The 25,280-nt window shown below is 38.9% G+C and overlaps 1 protein-coding gene across 2 annotated transcripts in view; it reads right to left on the bottom strand.

Moving 5' to 3' along the window:
- ATP7A (ATPase copper transporting alpha) overlaps positions 1-18,302 on the bottom strand; it is a 222,137-nt gene extending 203,835 nt beyond the window's left edge. For both annotated transcript variants that reach the window (XM_053699331.1, XM_053699330.1), the window contains exons 1-2: positions 17,850-18,302; positions 13,494-14,219 (exon numbers count right to left, since the gene is read on the bottom strand). In XM_053699331.1, the coding sequence (XP_053555306.1) occupies positions 13,494-14,219; positions 17,850-18,222 (1,099 nt within the window). In that variant the 5' untranslated portion in view covers positions 18,223-18,302. The remainder of the gene's footprint in view (positions 1-13,493; positions 14,220-17,849) is intronic.
- Between the last annotated feature and the right edge of the window lie 6,978 nt (positions 18,303-25,280).

A 25,280-nucleotide genomic window follows, 5' to 3' on the forward strand; every position in this document is an offset into this window, starting at 1 on the left:
TAGAGCCATATAGTTACTTGTAATGGATCCTTCTGTCAACGAGTATGCGTAAGGCTCATACATATATTTACCCTTATCTGGTTCCCTTTCTAACCGTGACTTATAGTGCAGGACTCAATGAGCTGCTTTTTAAAATAAAGTCACAATTAGACAGGGAGCCAGATAAGGGTAAATATATGTATGAGCCTTACACATACTCATTGACAGGACGAACCGTTACAAGTAACTATATGGCTCTACAGGCAAGGGTCATAAAATTCACCGTGACCTGACACAGCAAGTTCCCTCTGCCGCTCTGCTTCAAGTTAGTGAACATCCCATAGTGCCGCACCTCCTCTACCTGCGAGGCATTCTGAGACATGTAGTTCACTTGATTATGGCCTGAAAATAACTCAGCCACACAGGGCTAAATTTAGGTGCGGCTTGTAACTGCTTATAGCGGTCAGTGAGGCACACGGGAGGACACTTTGGGGGACAAAAATCTGTCTGCCAGGGGTTGATTTCGTGGTGCATAGGGGTTAATTTAATTTCATATAGAGCATGCAATTTTTGGCCGTTTTTCTCCTCTTTCAGCCAAAATGGGATAGGCCCATTTTCTGCCGAAATTTTGATGCATTCCTATTATTAACTTCAATTGTGCTCAAGCGATCGCATTTACTTTCAACTTGTAATACGCGCACTACTTCCTGACGTATGCAAAAAGGAAAAACTCATACCCCATACAAGAACTAGGTTGTTGTTAATATTATTTTTGTACAGTGTGAAATATCCCTGGCACCTGAAGCCGACGTCTGCAGTTTATCGGCCAGGAAACAGGGGGATATTTCCACAAATGATATAGGAGTGGTTGTTTTACTGATTAGCAGGGATACTTGCTATTTTTACTTAGACTTAATAAAGGTTAAGCTTTATTCATATTATTTGAGAAAGAGTGCTAGATAACCCCTTTTCTTTTCCCTAGTACTTGTATGGGGTATGAGTTTTTCAGTATTACTATTAAGGGTAGCACCGGTCTTGCTATTAATTGGTAAGCCCATTATTTCTCTATTACATTATACCATAGTGCCAGTTTTATCTTTGCTAGTTGTATGCAAAAAGGAGCAATAAACCCAATATCGCTTGAGCGCAACTATAACAAAATAACCTGCTCTAACAAATGATCAAACATCATTTTTGTGCTGATCTTTCACAAGCATAAATCCAACACCGAAAAACATAATTTATGTAAGAACTTACCTGATAAATTCATTTCTTTCATATTAGCAAGAGTCCATGAGCTAGTGACGTATGGGATATACATTCCTACCAGGAGGGGCAAAGTTTCCCAAACCTCAAAATGCCTATAAATACACCCCTCGCCACACCCACAAATCAGTTTAACGAATAGCCAAGAAGTGGGGTGAGAAGAAAAAAGTGCGAAAGCATAAAAAATAAGGAATTGGAATAATTGTGCTTTATACAAAAAAATCATAACCACCACAAAAAAGGGTGGACCAGGCCTCATGGACTCTTGCTAATATGAAAGAAATGAATTTGTCAGGTAAGTTCTTACATAAATTATGTTTTCTTTCATGTAATTAGCAAGAGTCCATGAGCTAGTGACGTATGGGATAATGACTACCCAAGATGTGGATCTTTCCACGCAAGAGTCACTAGAGAGGGAGGGATAAAATAAAGACAGCCAATTCCGCTGAAAAATAATCCACACCCAAAATAAAGTTTAAATTATAAGCAGAAGATTAAAACTGAAACAGCTGCCTGAAGTACTTTTCTACCAAAAAACAGCTTCAGAAGAAGAAAACACATCAAAATGGTAGAATTTAGTAAAAGTATGCAAAGAAGACCAAGTTGCTGCTTTGCAAATCTGATCAACCGAAGCTTCATTCCTAAACGCCCAGGAAGTAGAAACTGACCTAGTAGAATGAGCTGTAATCCTTTGAGGCGGAGTTTTACCCGACTCGACATAAGCATGATGAATTAAAGATTTCAACCAAGATGCCAAAGAAATGGCAGAGGCCTTCTGACCTTTCCTAGAACCGGAAAAGATAACAAATAGACTAGAAGTCTTTCGGAAATTCTTAGTAGCTTCAACATAATATTTCAAAGCTCTAACAACATCCAAAGAATGCAATGATCTCTCCTTAGAATTCTTAGGATTAGGACACAATGAAGGAACCACAATTTCTCTACTAATGTTGTTAGAATTCACAACCTTAGGTAAAAATTTAAAAGAAGTTCGCAACACCGCCTTATCCTGATGAAAAATCAGAAAAAGAGACTCACAAGAAAGAGCAGATAATTCAGAAACTCGTCTGGCAGAAGAGATAGCCAAAAGGAACAAAACTTTCCAAGAAAGTAATTTGATGTCCAACGAATGCATAGGTTGAAACGGAGGAGCTTGAAGAGCCCCCAGAACCAAATTCAAACTCCAAGGAGGAGAAATTGACTTAATGACAGGTTTTATACGAACCAAAGCTTGTACAAAACAATGAATATCAGGAAGATTAGCAATCTTTCTGTGAAAAAGAACAGAAAGAGCAGAGATTTGTCCTTTCAAGGAACTTGCAGACAAACCTTTATCCAAACCATCCTGAAGAAATTGTAAAATTCTCGGAATTCTAAAAGAATGCCAGAAAAAATGATGAGAAAGACACCAAGAAATATAAGTCTTCCAGACTCTTTAATATATCTCCCTAGATACAGATTTACGAGCCTGTAACATAGTATTAATCACAGAGTCAGAGAAACCTCTTTGACTAAGAATCAAGCGTTCAATCTCCATACCTTTAAATTTAAGGATTTGAGATCCTGATGGAAAAAAGGACCTTGCGACAGAAGGTCTGGTCTTAACGGAAGAGTCCACGGTTGGCAAGAGGCCATCCGGACAAGATCCGCATACCAAAACCTGTGAGGCCATGCTGGAGCTACCAGCAGAACAAACGAGCATTCCTTCAGAATCTTGGAGATTACTCTTGGAAGAAGAACTAAAGGCGGAAAGATATAGGCAGGATGATACTTCCAAGGAAGTGACAATGCATCCACTGCTTCCGCTTGAGGATCCCTGGATCTGGACAGATACCTGGGAAGTTTCTTGTTTAGATGAGAGGCCATCAGATCTATTTCTGGAAGTCCCCACATTTGAACAATCTGAAGAAATACCTCTGGGTGAAGAGACCATTCGCCCGGATGTAACGTTTGGCGGCTGAGATAATCCGCTTCCCAATTGTCTATACCTGGGATATGAACCGCAGAAATTAGACAGGAGCTGGATTCCGCCCATACCAGAATTCAAGATACTTCCTTCATAGCCAGAGGACTGTGAGTCCCTCCTTGATGATTGATGTATGCCACAGTTGTGACATTGTCTGTCTGAAAACAAATGAACGATTCTCTCTTTAGAAGAGGCCATGACTGAAGAGCTCTGAAAATTGCACGGAGTTCCAAAATATTGATCGGTAATCTCACCTCCTGAGATTCCCAAACCCCCTTGTGCTGTCAGAGACCCCCAAACAGCTCCCCAACCTGTCAGACTTGCATCTGTTGAAATTACAGTCCAGGTCGGAAGAACAAAAGAAGCCCTAAACGATGGTGATCTGTCCACCACCTCAGAGAGTGTTGTACAATCGGTGTTAAAGATATTAATTGAGATATCTTTGTGTAATCCCTGCACCACTGGTTCAGCATACAGAGCTGAAGAGGTCGCATGTGAAAACGAGCAAAGGGGATCGCGTCCGATGCTGCAGTCATAAGACCTAGAATTTCCATGCATAAAGCTACCGAAGGGAATGATTGTGACTGAAGGTTTCAACAAGCTGATATCAACTTTAGACGTCTCTTGTCTGTCAAACACAGAGTCATGGACACTGAATCTATCTGAAAACCTAAAAAGGTTACCCTTGTCTGAGGAATCAATGAACTTTTTGGTAAATTGATCCTCCAACCATGATCTTGAAGAAACAACACAAGTCGATTCGTATGAGATTCTGCTAAATGTGAAGACTGAGCAAGTACCAAGATATCGTCCAAATAAGGAAATACCACAATACCCTGTTCTCTGATTACAGACAGAAGGGCACCGAGAACCTTTGTAAAAATTCTTGGAGCTGTAGCTAGGCCAAACGGTAGAGCCACAAACTGGTAATGCTTGTCTAGAAAAGAGAATCTCAGAAACTGATAGTGATCTGGATGAATCGAAATATGCAGATATGCACCCTGTAAATCTATTGTGGACATATAATGCTCTTGCTGAACAAAAGGCAGGATAGTCCTTACAGTTACCATTTGAATGTTGGTATCCTTACATAACGATTCAATATTTTTAGATCCAGAACTGGTCTGAAGGAATTCTCCTTCTTTGGTACAATGAAGAGATTTGAATAAAACCCCAGCCCCTGTTCCAGAACTGGAACTGGTATAATTACTCCAGCCAACTCTAGATCTGAAACACATTTCAGAAATGCTTGAGCCTTCGCTAGGTTTACTGGGACACGGGAAAGAAAAAACAGAATTTATGTTTACCTGATAAATTACTTTCTCCAACGGTGTGTCCGGTCCACGGCGTCATCCTTACTTGTGGGGATATTCTCTTCCCCAACAGGAAATGGCAAAGAGCCCAGCAAAGCTGGTCACATGATCCCTCCTAGGCTCCGCCTACCCCAGTCATTCGACCGACGTTAAGGAGGAATATTTGCATAGGAGAAACCATATGGTACCGTGGTGACTGTAGTTAAAGAAAATAAATTATCAGACCTGATTAAAAAAACCAGGGCGGGCCGTGGACCGGACACACCGTTGGAGAAAGTAATTTATCAGGTAAACATAAATTCTGTTTTCTCCAACATAGGTGTGTCCGGTCCACGGCGTCATCCTTACTTGTGGGAACCAATACCAAAGCTTTAGGACACGGATGAAGGGAGGGAGCAAATCAGGTCACCTAAATGGAAGGCACCACGGCTTGCAAAACCTTTCTCCCAAAAATAGCCTCAGAAGAAGCAAAAGTATCAAACTTGTAAAATTTGGTAAAAGTGTGCAGTGAAGACCAAGTCGCTGCCCTACATATCTGATCAACAGAAGCCTCGTTCTTGAAGGCCCATGTGGAAGCCACAGCCCTAGTGGAATGAGCCGTGATTCTTTCGGGAGGCTGCCGTCCGGCAGTCTCGTAAGCCAATCTGATGATGCTTTTAATCCAAAAGGAGAGAGAGGTAGAAGTTGCTTTTTGACCTCTCCTTTTACCGGAATAAACAACAAACAAGGAAGATGTTTGTCTAAAATCCTTTGTAGCATCTAAATAGAATTTTAGAGCGCGAACAACATCCAAATTGTGCAACAAACGTTCCTTCTTTGAAACTGGTTTCGGACACAGAGAAGGTACGATAATCTCCTGGTTAATGTTTTTGTTAGAAACAACTTTTGGAAGAAAACCAGGTTTAGTACGCAAAACCACCTTATCTGCATGGAACACCAGATAAGGAGGAGAACACTGCAGAGCAGATAATTCTGAAACTCTTCTAGCAGAAGAAATTGCAACTAAAAACAAAACTTTCCAAGATAATAACTTAATATCAACGGAATGTAAGGGTTCAAACGGAACCCCCTGAAGAACTGAAAGAACTAAGTTGAGACTCCAAGGAGGAGTCAAAGGTTTGTAAACAGGCTTAATTCTAACCAGAGCCTGAACAAAGGCTTGAACATCTGGCACAGCTGCCAGCTTTTTGTGAAGTAACACAGACAAGGCAGAAATCTGTCCCTTCAGGGAACTAGCAGATAATCCTTTTTCCAATCCTTCTTGAAGGAAGGATAGAATCTTAGGAATCTTAACCTTGTCCCAAGGGAATCCTTTAGATTCACACCAACAGATATATTTTTTCCAAATTTTGTGGTAAATCTTTCTAGTTACAGGCTTTCTGGCCTGAACAAGAGTATCGATAACAGAATCTGAGAACCCTCGCTTCGATAAGATCAAGCGTTCAATCTCCAAGCAGTCAGCTGGAGTGAAACCAGATTCGGATGTTCGAACGGACCCTGAACAAGAAGGTCTCGTCTCAAAGGTAGCTTCCAAGGTGGAGCCGATGACATATTCACCAGATCTGCATACCAAGTCCTGCGTGGCCACGCAGGAGCTATCAAGATCACCGACGCCCTCTCCTGATTGATCCTGGCTACCAGCCTGGGGATGAGAGGAAACGGCGGGAACACATAAGCTAGTTTGAAGGTCCAAGGTGCTACTAGTGCATCCACTAGAGCCGCCTTGGGATCCCTGGATCTGGACCCGTAGCAAGGAACTTTGAAGTTCTGACGAGAGGCCATCAGATCCATGTCTGGAATGCCCCACAGCTGAGTGACTTGGGCAAAGATTTCCGGATGGAGTTCCCACTCCCCCGGATGCAATGTCTGACGACTCAGAAAATCCGCTTCCCAATTTTCCACTCCTGGGATGTGGATAGCAGACAGGTGGCAGGAGTGAGACTCCGCCCATAGAATGATTTTGGTCACTTCTTCCATCGCTAGGGAACTCCTTGTTCCCCCCTGATGGTTGATGTACGCAACAGTTGTCATGTTGTCTGATTGAAACCGTATGAACTTGGCCCTCGCTAGCTGAGGCCAAGCCTTGAGAGCATTGAATATCGCTCTCAGTTCCAGAATATTTATCGGTAGAAGAGATTCTTCCCGAGACCAAAGACCCTGAGCTTTCAGGGATCCCCAGACCGCGCCCCAGCCCATCAGACTGGCGTCGGTCGTGACGATGACCCACTCCGGTCTGCGGAATGTCATCCCTTGTGACAGGTTGTCCAGGGACAGCCACCAACGGAGTGAGTCTCTGGTCCTCTGATTTACTTGTATCTTCGGAGACAAGTCTGTATAATCCCCATTCCACTGACTGAGCATGCACAGTTGTAATGGTCTTAGATGAATGCGCGCAAAAGGAACTATGTCCATTGCCGCTACCATCAAACCGATCACTTCCATGCACTGCGCTATGGAAGGAAGAGGAACGGAATGAAGTATCCGACAAGAGTCTAGAAGTTTTGTTTTTCTGGCCTCTGTCAGAAAAATCCTCATTTCTAAGGAGTCTATTATTGTTCCCAAGAAGGGAACCCTTGTTAACGGAGATAGAGAACTCTTTTCCACGTTCACTTTCCATCCGTGAGATCTGAGAAAGGCCAGGACAATGTCCGTGTGAGCCTTTGCTTGAGGAAGGGACGACGCTTGAATCAGAATGTCGTCCAAGTAAGGTACTACAGCAATGCCCCTTGGTCTTAGCACAGCTAGAAGGGACCCTAGTACCTTTGTGAAAATCCTTGGAGCAGTGGCTAATCCGAAAGGAAGCGCCACGAACTGGTAATGCTTGTCCAGGAATGCGAACCTTAGGAACCGATGATGTTCCTTGTGGATAGGAATATGTAGATACGCATCCTTTAAATCCACTGTGGTCATGAATTGACCTTCCTGGATGGAAGGAAGAATAGTTCGAATGGTTTCCATCTTGAACGATGGAACCATGAGAAACTTGTTTAGGATCTTGAGATCTAAGATTGGTCTGAACGTTCCCTCTTTTTTGGGAACTATGAACAGATTGGAGTAGAACCCCATCCCTTGTTCTCTTAATGGAACAGGGTGAATCACTCCCATTTTTAACAGGTCTTCTACACAATGTAAGAATGCCTGTCTTTTTATGTGGTCTGAAGACAACTGAGACCTGTGGAACCTCCCCCTTGGGGGAAGCCCCTTGAATTCCAGAAGATAACCTTGGGAGACTATTTCTAGCGCCCAAGGATCCAGAACATCTCTTGCCCAAGCCTGAGCGAAGAGAGAGAGTCTGCCCCCCACCAGATCCGGTCCCGGATCGGGGGCCAACATTTCATGCTGTCTTGGTAGCAGTGGCAGGTTTCTTGGCCTGCTTTCCCTTGTTCCAGCCTTGCATTGGTCTCCAAGCTGGCTTGGCTTGAGAAGTATTACCCTCTTGCTTAGAGGACGTAGCACTTTGGGCTGGTCCATTTCTACGAAAGGGACGAAAATTAGGTTTATTTTTTGCCTTGAAAAGCCGATCTTGAGGAAGGGCGTGGCCCTTACCCCCAGTGATACCAGAGATAATCTCTTTCAAGTCAGGGCCAAACAGCGTTTTCCCCTTGAAAGGAATGTGAGGTAGCTTGTTCTTGGAAGACGCATCAGCTGACCAAGATTTCAACCAAAGCGCTCTGCGCGCCACAATAGCAAACCCAGAATTCTTAGCCGCTAACCTAGCCAATTGCAAGGTGGCGTCTAGGGTGAAAGAATTAGCCAATTTGAGAGCATTGATTCTGTCCATAATCTCCTCATAAGGAGGAGAATCACTATTGACCGCCTTTATCAGCTCATCGAACCAGAAACATGCGGCTGTAGCTACAGGGACAATGCATGAAATTGGTTGTAGAAGGTAACCCTGCTGAACAAACATCTTTTTAAGTAAACCTTCTAATTTTTTATCCATAGGATCTTTGAAAGCACAACTATCCTCTATGGGTATAGTGGTGCATTTGTTTAAAGTGGAAACCGCTCCCTCGACCTTGGGGACTGTCTGCCATAAGTCCTTTCTGGGGTCGACCATAGGAAACAATTTTTTAAATATGGGGGGAGGGACGAAAGGAATACCGGGCCTTTCCCATTCTTTATTAACAATGTCCGCCACCCGCTTGGGTATAGGAAAAGCTTCTGGGAGCCCCGGGACCTCTAGGAACTTGTCCATTTTACATAGTTTCTCTGGGATGACCAACTTGTCACAATCATCCAGAGTGGATAATACCTCCTTGAGCAGAATGCGGAGATGTTCCAACTTAAATTTAAACGTAATCACATCAGGTTCAGCTTGTTGAGAAATGTTCCCTGAATCAGTAATTTCTCCCTCAGACAAAACCTCCCTGGCCCCATCAGACTGGGTTAGGGGCCCTTCAGAACCATTATTATCAGCGTCGTCATGCTCTTCAGTATCTAAAACAGAGCAGTCGCGCTTACGCTGATAAGTGTTCATTTTGGCTAAAATGTTTTTGACAGAATTATCCATTACAGCCGTTAATTGTTGCATAGTAAGGAGTATTGGCGCGCTAGATGTACTAGGGGCCTCCTGAGTGGGCAAGACTCGTGTAGACGAAGGAGGGAATGATGCAGTACCATGCTTACTCCCCTCACTTGAGGAATCATCTTGGGCATCATTGTCATTGTCACATAAATCACATTTATTTAAATGAATGGGAATTCTGGCTTCCCCACATTCAGAACACAGTCTATCTGGTAGTTCAGACATGTTAAACAGGCATAAACTTGATAACAAAGTACAAAAAACGTTTTAAAATAAAACCGTTACTGTCACTTTAAATTTTAAACTGAACACAGTTTATTACTGCAATTGCGAAAAAACATGAAGGAATTGTTCAAACCAAATTTTCACCACAGTGTCTTAAAGCCTTAAAAGTATTGCACACCAAATTTGGAAGCTTTAACCCTTAAAATAACGGAACCGGAGCCGTTTTTAACTTTAACCCCTTTACAGTCCCTGGTATCTGCTTTGCTGAGACCCAACCAAGCCCAAAGGGGAATACGACACCAAATGACGCCTTCAGAAAGTCTTTTCTAAGTATCAGAGCTCCTCTCACATGCGACTGCATGTCATGCCTCTCAAAAACAAGTGCGCAACACCGGCGCGAAAATGAGGCTCTGTCTATGATTTGGGAAAGCCCCTAAAGAATAAGGTGTCTAAAACAGTGCCTGCCGATATTATTATATCAAAATACCCAGAATAAATGATTCCTCAAGGCTAAATATGTGTTAATAATGAATCGATTTAGCCCAGAAAAAGTCTACAGTCTTAATAAGCCCTTGTGAAGCCCTTATTTACGATCTTAATAAACATGGCTTACCGGATCCCATAGGGAAAATGACAGCTTCCAGCATTACATCGTCTTGTTAGAATGTGTCATACCTCAAGCAGCAAGAGACTGCTCACCGTTCCCCCAACTGAAGTTAATTGCTCTCAACAGTCCTGTGTGGAACAGCCATGGATTTTAGTGACGGTTGCTAAAATCATTTTCCTCATACAAACAGAAATCTTCATCTCTTTTCTGTTTCTGAGTAAATAGTACATACCAGCACTATTTCAAAATAACAAACTCTTGATTGAATAATAAAAACTACAGTTAAACACTAAAAAACTCTAAGCCATCTCCGTGGAGATGTTGCCTGTACAACGGCAAAGAGAATGACTGGGGTAGGCGGAGCCTAGGAGGGATCATGTGACCAGCTTTGCTGGGCTCTTTGCCATTTCCTGTTGGGGAAGAGAATATCCCCACAAGTAAGGATGACGCCGTGGACCGGACACACCTATGTTGGAGAAAATCTCTTTGCAGGAGGCCTTATCTTGAAACCAATTCTGTACCCATTTGAAACAATGTTCTGAATCCAGAGATTGTGAACGGAATTGAACCAAATTTCTTTGAAAAAACGTAATCTGCCCCCTACCAGCTGAGCTGGAATGAGGGCCGCACCTTCATGTGGACTTGGGAGCTGGCTTTGGTTTTCTAAAAGGCTTGGATTTATTCCAGACTGGAGATGGTTTCCAAACTGATACCACTCCTGAGGATGAAGGATCAGGCTTTTGTTCCTTGATGTGACGAAAGGAACGAAAAAGATTATTAGACCTAAATTTACCTTTAGATTTTTTATCCTGTGGTAAAAAAAGTTCCTTTCCCTCCAGTAACAGTTGAGATAATAGAATCCAACTGAGAACCAAATAATTTATTACCCTGGAAAGAAAGGGAAAGCAGAGTAGACTTAGAAGACATATCAGCATTCCAAGTTTTAAGCCATAAAGCTCTTCTAGCTAAAATAGCTAGAGACATATACCTGACATCAACTCTAATGATATCAAAGATGGCATCACAAATAAAATTATTAGCATGTTGTAGAAGAATAATAATGCTATGAGAATTATGATCTGTTACTTGTTGCGCTAAAGCTTCTAACCAAAAAGTTGAAGCTGCAGCAACATCCGCTAAAGATATAGCAGGTCTAAGAAGATTACCTGAACACAAGTAAGCTTTTCTTAGAAAGGATTCAATTTTCCTATCTAAAGGATCCTTAAAGGAAGTACCATCTGCCGTAGGAATAGTAGTACGCTTAGCAAGAGTAGAGACAGCCCCATCAACCTTAGGGATTTTGTCCCAAAATTCTAATCTGTCAGATGGCACAGGATATAATTGCTTAAAACGTTTAGAAGGAGTAAAAGAATTACCCAAATTATTCCATTCCCTGGAAATTACTTCAGAAATAGCACCAGGGACAGGAAAAAACTTCTGGAATAACTACAGGAGATTTAAAAACCTTATCTAAACGTTTAGATTTAGTATCAAGAGGACTAGAATCCTCAATTTCTAATGCAATTAGGACTTCTTTAAGTAAAGAACGAATAAATTCCATTTTAAATAAATATGAAGATTTATCAGCATCAACCTCTGAGACAGAATCTTCTGAATCAGAAGAACCAATATCAGTATCAGAATGATGATGTTCATTTAAAAATTCATCTGAAAAATGAGAAGTTTTAAAAGACTTTTTACGTTTACTAGGAGGAATAACAGACATAGCCTTCTTAATGGATTTAGAAACAAAATCTCTTATGTTAACAGGAACACTCTGAGTATTAGATGTTGACGGAACAGCAACAGGTAATGTAACAGTACTAAAGGAAATATTATCTGCATTAGCAAGTTTGTCATGACAAACAGTACAAACAACAGCTGGAGGAACAGATACCAAAAGTTTACAGCAGATATACTTAGCCTTGGTAGCTCCAGCACCAGGCAGGGATTTTCCAGAAGTATCTTCTGACTCAGCTTCAACGTGGGACATCTTGCAATATGTAATAGAAAAAACAACATATAAAGCAAAATTGATCAAATTCCTTAAATGACAGTTTCAGGAATGGGGAAAAAATGCCATAGAACAAGCTTCTAGCAACCAGAAGCACAAAATAATGAGACTTAAATAATGTGGAGACAATAGTGACGCCCATATTTTTTTAGCGCCAAAAAAGACGCCCACATTATTTGGCGCCTAAATGCTTTTGGCGCCAAAATGACGCCACATCCGGAACGCCGACACCTTTGGTGCAAAAAAAACGTCAAAAATGACGCAACTTCCGGCGACACGTATGACGCCGGAAACAGAAAAAAAAAAAAAATTTGCGCCAAAAAAGTCCGCGCCAAGAATGACGCAATAAAATGAAGCATTTTCAGCCCCCGCGAGCCTAACAGTCCACAGGGAAAAGACAAATTTTTAAGGTAAGAAAAAATGATTAATTCATATGCAGAAAATGAGATTGAAATCCAGCACTCAGACCCAAGGTGTGTGCAAGCTAGCATAGGATCACTTCAAGGATCCAAACAGTATCCAAAATCTTCAAAGAATGCAGCAGCACCACTTCTCATATAAAAAGTTCCTCTACTTTTTATATGAGAAGTGGTGCTGCTGCATTCTTTGAAGATTTTTGATTAATTCATATGCATTATCCCAAATATGAAACTGACTGTCTGAAATAAGGAACGTTGAACATCCTGAGTCAAGGCAAATAAATGTTTGAATACATATATTTAGAACTTTTATATAAAAGTGCCCAACCATAGCTTAGAGTGTCACAGAAAATAAGACTTACTTACCCCAGGACACTCATCTACATGTAGTAGAAAGCCAAACCAGTACTGAAACGAGAATCAGTAGAGGAAATGGTATATATAAGAGTATATCGTCGATCTGAAATGGGAGGTAAGAGATGAATCTCTACGACCGATAACAGAGAACCTATGAAATAGACCCCGTAGAAGGAGATCACTGAATTCAAATAGGCAATACTCTCCTCACATCCCTCTGACATTCACTGCACGCTGAGAGGAAAACCGGGCTCCAAACTGCTGCGGAGCGCATATCAACGTAGAATCTAGCACAAACTTACTTCACCACCTCCATAGGAGGCAAAGTTTGTAAAACTGATTTGTGGGTGTGGTGAGGGGTGTATTTATAGGCATTTTGAGGTTTGGGAAACTTTGCTCCTCCAGGTAGGAATGTATATCCCATACGTCACTAGCTCATGGACTCTTGCTAATTACATGAAAGAAATAACAGAAGTCCATGAGCAGCCACCTACTTCCACATTAGACAGCTAACAAAGCTGCCGAATGCCTGTGACTACATTTCAGTATTGTGGAAAATATTTGGACACCCTTTGAGCTGAAGTTCGTAAAACAGAGTTATAAAGGAAACCTGTCAATCACATTTTGTAAGACAGTTCAGTGGTGGTATGCAACCAAAAAAATGCATTCTATTTCACTTAACAATTGGTATTTACAACATCACACACTTTATTTGGAGTTTTGTAATTACTACCAGTTGTTGAGCTAACAAATGGAATGTAATCAAGCTTCATGAGTGACAGATAGCAATGCCTTTTAGCAAGAAAAGACTGAACTTACCAGGAAGAGTAGCATCAAATCCCATATCTTCAATGGATTCTCTTATAGTATCTGGATTTGTAGCGGCTGGGTCATACTCCACAGTGGCATTTTTATTTGCCAAAGACACTTTTATGGATTTTACTCCTGGCTTCTGAGAGATCAGACCCTCAATTGATTGCACACAGGAATTGCAAGTCATCCCTTCAATGTTAAGAACAGCAACGTTATGCATGGGACCATGGCTTGTTTTGCTTGAAGATATTTGCTCCGAGGATGGTAACGGCCTTGGTGAGTTGGAAGGCTCCAAACTAAAGCCATTGCAAACACTTACTTTAAATGTCCCAGGAGGTAAAGCTTCTATTGCTCGGCTGATCTTATCACAAGAGATGATATTTGGATTGTAATTTATTACGGCTGATTTTCTCTCCAATGAGACTTCAACGGTTGACACCCCCGGTAAAGAACCAATATTACTTTCAATATTCACAACACATGATTTGCAGTGCATGCCCTCTACCTGAAACACACCTTTGGTAAAATCACCAGGAGGTTTTGGCATTTTTTCCCCAATACCATTAGTCTGTGTATTTTTCAAACGCTCAACATCAATAGCTCCTAATTTTGATGGTGGTTTGTTTTTAATTGATGCAACAAAACCAGCTTCTTCAATCTGAGTCTTAATTTCAGCTGCTGTGATAACATGAGGCTGATAAACAATGTGGGCCTCTTGGTTATCCAGGGATACTAGAAACAAAACAAATTAAAATGACGCCGTTAGTTACAGATCTCTTTAAAAGGGACATTAAATTTCTATTTCAGAAAAAGCATACAGTTTTTTTAAAAGTTTAGAATTTACTTTGTTCTCATCATATTCTTTGTTGAATAGATACAGATACATAGCATGCACTTATCTTGTGAACTATATGGCAGCAGATTTGCAAGATTTTTTTTGTTCATTTTTGCAAAACTGCTGCCATATATTGCTCCAGACATCTGCACACTCCTAAACCTAACTTGAGACTAGCTACCTAGGTATGCTTTTAAACAAAGGACACCAAAAGAACAAAGTAAATTTGATAGAAGGAAATTGCATTAATCAAAGCTAAGACTATAAACTTCTATATAAACAAAAGTCAAATATGATTGATAATAAAGTAAGAGAAAAAGAAAAGTATATAGAAAAAAAGCAATCTTATCCAGCACTTAACAATATATGACAATTTTGAAGGGTAGATTCAGTTAATGCTCACATATAGGAAAGAAAACAGTAAATTAGAAATAATGTTACTATCTAAGGTTATTTGGGTTATAATAACAAACAGCTACTACTCTAAATATAATACAGTGTCAACCAAGGGGCTGCTAGTTAATAAATGCAGTTTCATATTGTTGGATTTCATATTAATAATTTAATATGATTACCGTGTAACCAAGAACATATTCCTTTTACAGTTGCGTTTTTCTGAATTTTGGTATTTATAGGAATATGTAACAAGATATTTTGATTTATGTAAGATTATTTTTTTACCATGTCACTGTGATTATAAAATAATAATAAAAATTAGTTTGACTGCAAATAGCCTCCTGCGCCCCTTTCTGTCTCATGCAGTGGGAACAGTGAGAGTGGTTATTTTGGAATGACTGTTTCTGGTCACTGAGGTGGCGGCCGGGCTCCGCCCACTGATGGCATTGCGATCTGGGCTGCATTAAAGGCTTCTCTAGTTGCAAAAGACTCACTATTTGGATTCAACAGACTGTCATTGCTATTCACCAGAGTGCATAGATGCAGTCCAGATCGTGATGTCACCCGTGGGCTGACCTTGGCTGCCATTTCAAAGTGACCAGAAACAATATTCATTTTGGAATGACTTGTTTGCTGCATGATATAGAAAAGGTACAGGAGAATATTCACAGCTTAATCTAAATTGGGACTTTAAAAAAAATAAAAAAAATGTTATAAAGTACATTAATAGAACAATGTTGGTTGTGCAAAGCTGGGAAATAAGTAGCGAAAGCGTTTTAACTATTTTTTTTTATTATTTTTTTTTTTAAACACTACAAATGTTGGTGTAGACTGTCCCTTTAAACAAAGGTAACCTATTAATATCTAATATATATAGCATGATGCTGAGTCGCAAGAGGAAAGTAACCTGAAATTTCTTGAACTAAAATGGGGTATTGCAGATTCTAAGCAAAACAAATTATCTGTTAAATGTGTTTTAAGAACTCAGAAAGCAATGAGAGGAGAATTGTACAGAGAACAACAATATTGTATTGTCTTAAATTACATCTATTTTTTTTTCCATACTAGGCTAAGGACGATACCAAAGCCTCTGTAAATTCTTAAAAGCCTGTATGACCCATTGCTTTTGGAGCTGTCCTATAATTCAAAGGTTTTGGTAGGAAATAAGTTTCTGGGCAACAAAAATCAAGAAATGTTATACCTATTTTACAATGTTACATGTTTTCTTTTTAAAAGATTATGAAGAATTTAAAAGGGACACTAAACCCTAATTTTTTATTTCATGATTCAGATAGAGACTGCAATTTTAAGCAACTTTATAATTTACTCCTACTAATTTTTCTTCGTTCTCTTGCTATCTTTATTTGAAAAAGAAGGCATCTAAGCTAAGGAGACAGACAATTTTTGGTTCAGTACTCTGGACAGCACTTGTTTATTGGTGCTGTCCAATCAGCAAAGACAACCCAGGTTGTGAACCAAAAATGGTCCGGCTTCTAAACTTACATTTTTGTTTTTCAAATAAAAATAGCAAGAGAATGAAGAAAAATTGATAATAGGAGTAAATTAGAAAGTTGCTTAAAATTGCAAGCTCTATCTGAATCAGGAAAGAAAAAATTTGGGTTCAGTGTCCCTTTATTAAGGTGTCAATGTTATTTAACACAGCCATTCTACAATGAAGGAAAATTATTTTAAAATATTGGAAGTCCCAAAAAGAGCCCAATTTTTTTGAATTCAAAAAAAGTATTAAGACAACATTTTTCTGGAACAAACAGAAATTCAAATAGATATGGAATATAAAATTCCAAATTTTGTCAGGAAATTAAACTTCCATGATTCATGCTGAATGCTAAACCTAGGTGGGCTAATATGTCAATTTCTAAGCCCTTAAAGGCCGCCTCTTATCTTAAAGCATTTGAAAGTTTTTCACAGCTAGAGGGAGTTAGTTCATGTGTGTCATATAGATAACATTGTGCACACAACCATGGAGTTAATTATGAGAGGGCACTGAATGGCTAAAATGCAAGTATGTCAAAAGAAATGAAATGTAATAAGGGGGCAGTCAGCAGAGGGTTAGATACAAGGTAAACACAGTGGTAAAAAAGTATATTAATATAACCAAATTATGGGGAATAAAGGGATTATTTATATTTTTAAACAATAAAAATTCTGGAGTAGACTGTCCCTTTAAGTCTAGATATTACTACACAGCGACAAATTATTTTCTTATTAAGAAATCTGAAGACTATTTTGGTGGCCAATATACGTGGAGAATAGTTGTGGCAGGGTTTGGAAGAAAGAGTTCACAAATAGGTTTTTTTGGGGGGGTAGGAAAATATGGAGATATGAGTAGGAATGATAACATTGTATATGATTTGCAATCCAAAATGTTTATGTTTTAATTTTAAATTATGACACAGCTTTTATATTGACATTCATTCTTGATAGTAAGTAACTGAATTTTGTGATCAAAATGTATGAACCTGCTTTCATTCGGTTTCGGGTTTTTGTGATATTTTTGATGGGATGTAGATCAAATTTGTATATACTTATGTTTCCTTAAGAAAAAGATAATAGATACATCTTTATTAAATACACTTCACTCTCTGGGACAACTGACGAACCACAATATTCAGAGCTAAATTACAAATACTGAAAGAACATTGCAAAAGTTTTCTTTTTACTATGACTAATTAAATCATTTATGGGGATTTAAATTTTGAATTTAATGTCCCTTTTAACATACATAAATTCAGAAATATATTGTATATAAAAAATAACCAGTTATTTCGCTTTAAATAGTAGCATCAACCAGAGACCAAGATATATCCAATAAAAAATATAAAATGAATGTGTATGAACTAAAATAGGTCTATACAGAGGATGTCTGGCCTCCCAAGCAACACAGGTAAGACTATAGCAAAGAATAAGAAAAAGCAGGTTGTATGCTACACAAAGAAAAATAAACAAAATGCACAATTTAATAAATGAAAAAGTAAGATTCACTTATGACTTTCTTGTGGTTTCTGCATATAAATAGTCACAATTACCTTGATTACCTTACACTGGTATCACAACATTATTCTTGCTACGCCATATGGAAAATATTCATTTGCTGTAACCTGCAATGTTACCTTTAATCCGCAGAACTCCTTGCAGTTTGCCTATCTTGCCTTCTATTGTACTGGTACAAGAATGGCAGGTCATTCCTTCTACCTTCATTTTCACCAAAACGTCATTATTTGGTGAAGCCTTTTTTGAAGATAGGGGGTCTAGACTTAGTCCAGGAAATTGCTGAATCATCTGGCTGGTATTTACCGATGAGGGAATGTAGGCTACACTCGCCAATCTCCCGTCAAGTGAGGTTTTAACGTCTAGAACTCCCTTCATCTGCAGAAGGCCAAGGCGTATTTGTTCAGCTGACTGCTCCGGGGAGAGGTTTAGAAAGGTGCTGTCAGTAGCCACAGGCTGAGGATTTGTAGTGGCAGGAGCAGTCTCAAATCCCATATCATCAATAGCTTCCTGTAGAGAATCTGACGTGTGAATCTTAGGGTCATAAATAATGGTTGCATTCTTTCCTTCTAAGGATACCTACAAAACAAATACAGAGATAATGTGATGCCAAATCCAACAAAGCTGTATTTCCTCTAATCTACAAATCAAATGTATTCTCAACAGTTTTAAGTATTTACAGCCAACATGAGAGATCTGCAAACACAAAAGTTTCTCATCCCTGCCACGGGGTAAAATCTTCTGTGCACAGATTTTCCCTTCTAAAAAGCAACATTACTAGAAGATAAAAAGAAATAGAAAAAAAAAATCAAAAGTTTGTTTAGCCTGCAAACTTTGTCATCTATTTCTAGGTAAGTCACATTGTTTTGCTTTTTTTTTTTGTGTTATATATTTTAATTTTTTTTTTTTTTTTTGGCGTTAAAAACTTTTGGTCGATAACAATTTCAACTAGCTATTCATCCACAGAATTAAGACCTTATTGAAAAATTCACATTCCACAAAATCCTGTAGCTTTCAAACTGCAGAACAGAATCTTACTTGTTAATTGGCATCCTCTAATTCAGCTAGGACCAAACGCATAGGTTTTTTTGTTATTTTTCATAATTTTAAGGTGTTTATCTGCACCAATGTTTAAAATGATGCAATAGGGTAGCTTTTTTGGTATAGCAGAACTGCTAAAATTCTCATTAATATTTTTTATTTTTTTAATTACTTTTTCGCAAACTTTGGGTTTCTCACTGAAATTATTTACACACAACTACTGCAGTCATAAGACAAATGGTTGTAAAAGTTTCTCTAGTATCCCCTTTGTTCAGAAATAGCAGAGATACATGGCTTTGCCAATGGTATTTAGTAATTAGAAGGACATTAAAGGGACAGTCAAGTAGAAAAAAAAACTTTCATGATTCAGATAGGGCATGTAATTTTAAACAACTTTCTAATTTACTTTTATCACCAATTTTGCTTTGTTCTCTTGGTATTCTTAGCTGAAAGCTAAACCTAGGAGGTTCATATGCTAATTCCTTAGACCTTGAAGGCCGCCTCTAATCTAAATGCATTTTGACAGTTCTTCACCCCTAGAGGGCGTTAGTTCATGTGTTTCATAAAGATAACATTGAGCTCATGCACGTGAATTTACCGAGGAGTGAGCACGGATTGGCTAAAATGCAAGTCTGTCAAAAGAACTGAAATAAGGAGGCAGTCTGGAGAGGCTTAGATACAAGGTAATTACAGAGGCAAAATATGTATTATTATAACTGTGTTGGTTGTGCAAAAATGGGGAATGGGTAATTAAGTATTATCTATCTTTTAAAAAAAAAACAATTCCGGTGTTGACTGGCCCTTTAATTGTAGTTGTGCACCACATGTCGGAAATTCCCAGCAGTGAAGGGGTTAATGGGTTAGCTGTTATTGAGGATAATATTTGCTGTAGTATAGGGATTACCCTCCCACCCTGATCCCTCCCAAACAGCTCTTTTTCCTCCTCCCCCACTGCTCTTCACCATCTTAGGTACTGTACTGCCTCCTCAAAACAGCTCTTTAACCCTCCCCCCTCCCACTCTTCCCCGCTATATTCATTACTGGTAGCCAAATCTGTGACCTGGCTTCATATGATAAGGGAGCACAATCAGTGCACCCTTACCTTATGAAAGCCGATGCCTTCTGCCCCCTAGTTGCAGCTTTGACAGCGGGTTCCACAACATGCATCTATGTACTATTAGTACCTACATCAAAAAGGCACAAGGGGTTTAACAAATTATATACATGTATCAAAAAGAAAAATATTTTACATTTTATTTTCTCTATGGCTAAATGCAGAGACAAAATGACAGTGGGTGACCTCAATGAAAGTGCACCAGGCTCCATGACATTTATTTAAAAAAAAATAAAAAAAATTGTAGAGGGTTGTCTTCCTAAGAATATTTGAATAAATTCCTGACAACCAGCTACCCACTACTATACTTATCTGTGCACTGTACCCTGCAGTTATCTGTGCCCTGCAGTCTCACTGGGCTTAGTAGAGTTAAAGGGATAGTCAACTCCAAAATTGTTATTGTTTAAAAAGATGGATAATCCCTTTATTAGCCATTCCCCAGTTTTGCACAGCCAACATGGTTATATTAATATATGTTTACCTCTTTGATTACCTTGATATAAACCTCTTCTGACAGCCCCCTCATCACATGACATTTTATTTATTATCTATTGACTTGCATTTTAGTCAATTAGTGCAATGTCATCCACAACCCATGGGCATGAGCACAATGTTATCTTTATGGCTCACATGAACTAGCAGTCTGAAAATCTAATTAAAAAAAAGCATGTGATAAGTGGCTGTCTGTAGTGGGTTAGAAACAGGCAGAAATTTAGAGGTTTAACGGTTTTAAAGTATATTAAAGGGCCATAATACCCAAATGTTTAAACACTTGAAAGTGATGCAGCATAGCTGTAAAAAGCCGACTAGAAAATATCTCCTGAACATCTCTATGTAAAAAAGAAAGATATTTTACCTCAAAAGTTCCTCAGTAGCCACCTCCCATTTTAAAGGATTTCTAAGCAGCATTTTAGTGTGTCTGTCCTGGGACAGCTTAGGGGATGAGCCTCATGAACTCTCATATTATTTCACCAATCAGGTAAAGGAAGCTTACTATGAAATCTCATGAGAGTTAAGTCAAATCTCATGAGATCACAGTAAGAGTTCATGACCTCAGCGCTGCTGATGCTGATTGGCTGCTGTTCATTTCTTCATTTTTTTATTTATTTTTTTACCTGCAGCTGGGAGCAGGTGAAGTATAACTTTTTACACAGAACTTACGCTGCTGAGCTGAGGAGATTGTGAGGTAAAATATCTTCCTTTTTTACATAGAGATGCTCAGGTGATTTAGCATATGAGTATTATGTCCCTTTAATATAACAATGTTGGTTGTGCAAAGCAGGGGAATGGGTAATAAAGGCATTATCTATCTTCTTAAACAATTTTAGTATTGACTGTCCCTTTAAAGCCAAAGGGAAGCAAGTAAAGCAGGCCACGTAACATATACAGAAGCAGTCAGCAGTGATGTCCTCCTGTCTGCATATTCAGGGCTAGATTACAAGTGGAGCACAAACGTTTGCGCCCGAGCGATAAGGGGTTCATCGTGCTTACCATTCATTTTACAATTGTAATTTACGCTAAAATGATTACCGTGACTTCAGAGCTCTAGTTTACTGTTTTGCGAAACATAAAAGTGTCACAAAACACATAAAAAATACATTACAAAGTACAGTTATACTCATAACAATAATATCTAAAAAAAAAAAAAAAATATTCAAAATAAAAAATTGCACACAAAAGTCTCAAAGATATGAGCTCTCAGGTGTTGGGGAAAAAAGGCAGGCAAGGGGCTTTAACACAGAGATACATACTTATACATGTCTAAAGATGTATATGTATGTATGTACGTATGCATGTATATGTCTATATATATGTATATATGTATTTATAGACATATATACACATATAAACACATAAATACATGTGTGTGTGTGTATATATATATATATATATATATATATATATATATATATATATATATATATATATATATATATATATATATGCGCTTCTCTACCCTTTATTGTTTCATATATATATATATATATATATATATTATGATTTAGAAAAGAAGAGAGAAATATCTAGGAGTGTAATCCTAGTTAAGTAAAGACAGGGATTTCAGCACTCTTTTAAGAAAATAATAAGGCTCATAAGACCAAAATACGTTTTAGAACAGTGAATTTTAATCCAATTGTGAACAGGGAAATCCTCCAACTGCATGCACACTACTCCCCAGGTGGGAAAGATACAACACATGTAGTATTCATTAAAGGGAGTTAAAAAAAGAACAAAATCTACTTCTATACACACTAGAGTTAATATTTGAAACCTGACCGGTCAGGGGTGCACATTTTGTACATAAACAAACAGCCAACGCTACATAAATTTGATATATGATGCCTATATATAACCTCTACACCCTGCTGCACACAGAACCCCTTTAAAAGAGGTATAACCTGGGCAGGTATGAAATAGTGGGATCTAAGAGGTCAACTAGGGGTATCATAAACAGAAGCAAGTCACAGCTTGTTGTCACAGTTACAATATGGTATGCAATGGATAGCGTATTGAGGTATATAATCAAGAAATGTAAAGCCTTAATTTGAGACTCACTACACCCAACTGCTCTCAGTACTCCAAACCAGGAGAGTATGATACCGGGCAGTACAAAAAGTGGTAATTATTACCAGGATCTAAGTGGTCTCTAAGTTAGGCTTATTTGTACTCAACAATATGCATGTAAAGCGACATGTTTTGGCAATAATGACAGACAGTATGTGCCCTTATTATGCTATTTTGTTAGCTCTTCATGCAAAGCTTGCTGTAGGAAAGAATAAGCAAAAGTAGAGGGTTATAGCATAAAGCACAATGAGTGGTATCTCCTCAATATTGCTGTGATCCTAGAAATGCTGATAGGTGAGGCTGCATGCAAAGAAAATTGTAGCAAGCAAAAAGAAAAGCAGTTCAAATGCTGTTGTTATGAGTTCAACTTAGCGTATAGGTAACAATGTTGCTATCCTTGGCAACTATTGTAACAGTACCCAGAGATTTCTTTGTAAATATATTCCTCACAAGTCAATCAAACATGCAAGTTTTCACAGGTATCCATAGTTGTATACGACCGTAATACAGTCCATATTAGTGAACCTTTATGTAACATATACGACCTTGCTAATTCATTCAGACGTATCGCTGTGGCAAGGTGTGTCCTGGTTACTTCTCTGGTCCTCCGGTTACACTTGTTGCGCTTCTGTGTTTTTCACCGCAGGTACCATCAACCATGCGGTTTAGAGGCTGTGTTCGTAGCGTGCACCACGTAGGCCGGTCGGCTTAGCCAATGCCGACGCGCGTTTCACTCGCAGGGCTGATAGACAGACCGGGCTTCGTCAGGGCGGTATATTGAATGGACTCTCTTAGTCCTTCTTTATAGCATTTTGTGATAGCGCCCCTGCTGGAGGTGAAAGTATATTGCATACCTAAACATAAAATATTCTAATTGAACATAAACTTAAAAATAAAAAGCAGCAACAACAAACCATTTTGCAGATGTGCTGCACTTACAAACAAAAGATAACTCTAGATAGATATTCCTTTAACTGAATAGCTTATCTTAATACACATAAGGTTTTTACTCTTATCTATGAATATTATATTGTTTTTATTGTTGGGAAATACAAATCAGAAAAAATATATTTTTAATTTTTAAATTTTTAAAGGGGGCTTTCATGAAATTTTTCCTGTCCTATAGAAAACAGGCCATATCAAGTTTATCATTTAAACCATCCGGCAGTTGAGTCCCCAACTCAAAGATCCACCTGCATTCTTTCTGCAGGAGGACCTTGTCGTTGTCGCCCCCTCTGCCATTGGTAATTCCTCTATCTATACAAATGAATTTTAGAGAGTCAGGATTACAATCATGTACCAGTTCATAATGTTTTGCAACATTGCTCTTCTGGTTTTTATTTTTTACATCATCTCGATGTTCAGTGATTCGGTCTTTTATGGCTCTCCTCGTTTTTCCCACATAGAAACGTGGGCAACTACAGGAGAGTAGGTAGATTACTCCTTCAGTATTACAATTGGTAAAGTGTTTTAGCTTGTATCTTTTCCCTGTATGGGTGCCAAAGTCTTTAGTTTTGACCATAAATTTACATGCCACGCATCGACCACAAGGGTGGTTACCAGATGACCTATGTCTTGTCAGCCAATCTGTCTGTTTTTGTTCAGACCTATATTGGCTTCTTACTAGCTTGTCCTTCAGATTACAGGCTCGTCTAGCTGTGATATTTGGATAATTCCCAACTTCTTTTGATACTCCCACATCACTTACAAGAATTTTCCAATTCTTGGCCAGGATCTCCTTTAAGGCATTCCAATGACAGTTGTAGTCTGTGACCAGCCTCAGGTACCATCAACCATGCGGTTTAGAGGCTGTGTTCGTAGCGTGCACCACGTAGGCCGGTCGGCTTAGCCAATGCCGACGCGCGTTTCACCCGCAGGGCTGATAGACAGACCGGGCTTCGTCAGGGCGGTATATTGAATGGACTCTCTTAGTCCTTCTTTATAGCATTTTGTGATAGCGCCCCTGCTGGAGGTGAAAGTATATTGCATACCTAAACATAAAATATTCTAATTGAACATAAACTTAAAAATAAAAAGCAGCAACAACAAACCATTTTGCAGATGTGCTGCACTTACAAACAAAAGATAACTCTAGATAGATATTCCTTTAACTGAATAGCTTATCTTAATACACATAAGGTTTTTACTCTTATCTATGAATATTATATTGTTTTTATTGTTGGGAAATACAAATCAGAAAAAATATATTTTTAATTTTTAAATTTTTAAATTTTTAAAGGGGGCTTTCATGAAATTTTTCCTGTCCTATAGAAAACAGGCCATATCAAGTTTATCATTTAAACCATCCGGCAGTTGAGTCCCCAACTCAAAGATCCACCTGCATTCTTTCTGCAGGAGGACCTTGTCGTTGTCGCCCCCTCTGCCATTGGTAATTCCTCTATCTATACAAATGAATTTTAGAGAGTCAGGATTACAATCATGTACCAGTTCATAATGTTTTGCAACATTGCTCTTCTGGTTTTTATTTTTTACATCATCTCGATGTTCAGTGATTCGGTCTTTTATGGCTCTCCTCGTTTTTCCCACATAGAAACGTGGGCAACTACAGGAGAGTAGGTAGATTACTCCTTCAGTATTACAATTGGTAAAGTGTTTTAGCTTGTATCTTTTCCCTGTATGGGTGCCAAAGTCTTTAGTTTTGACCATAAATTTACATGCCACGCATCGACCACAAGGGTGGTTACCAGATGACCTATGTCTTGTCAGCCAATCTGTCTGTTTTTGTTCAGACCTATATTGGCTTCTTACTAGCTTGGTGTAGAGATGCAAAAAAGGTTCTTGGACAGAGGATATTCCAAGCGAAATGTAAAAA

Source organism: Bombina bombina, chromosome 1 (assembly GCF_027579735.1).
Source record: "Bombina bombina isolate aBomBom1 chromosome 1, aBomBom1.pri, whole genome shotgun sequence".
Classification (NCBI taxonomy): Eukaryota; Metazoa; Chordata; class Amphibia; order Anura; family Bombinatoridae; genus Bombina; species Bombina bombina.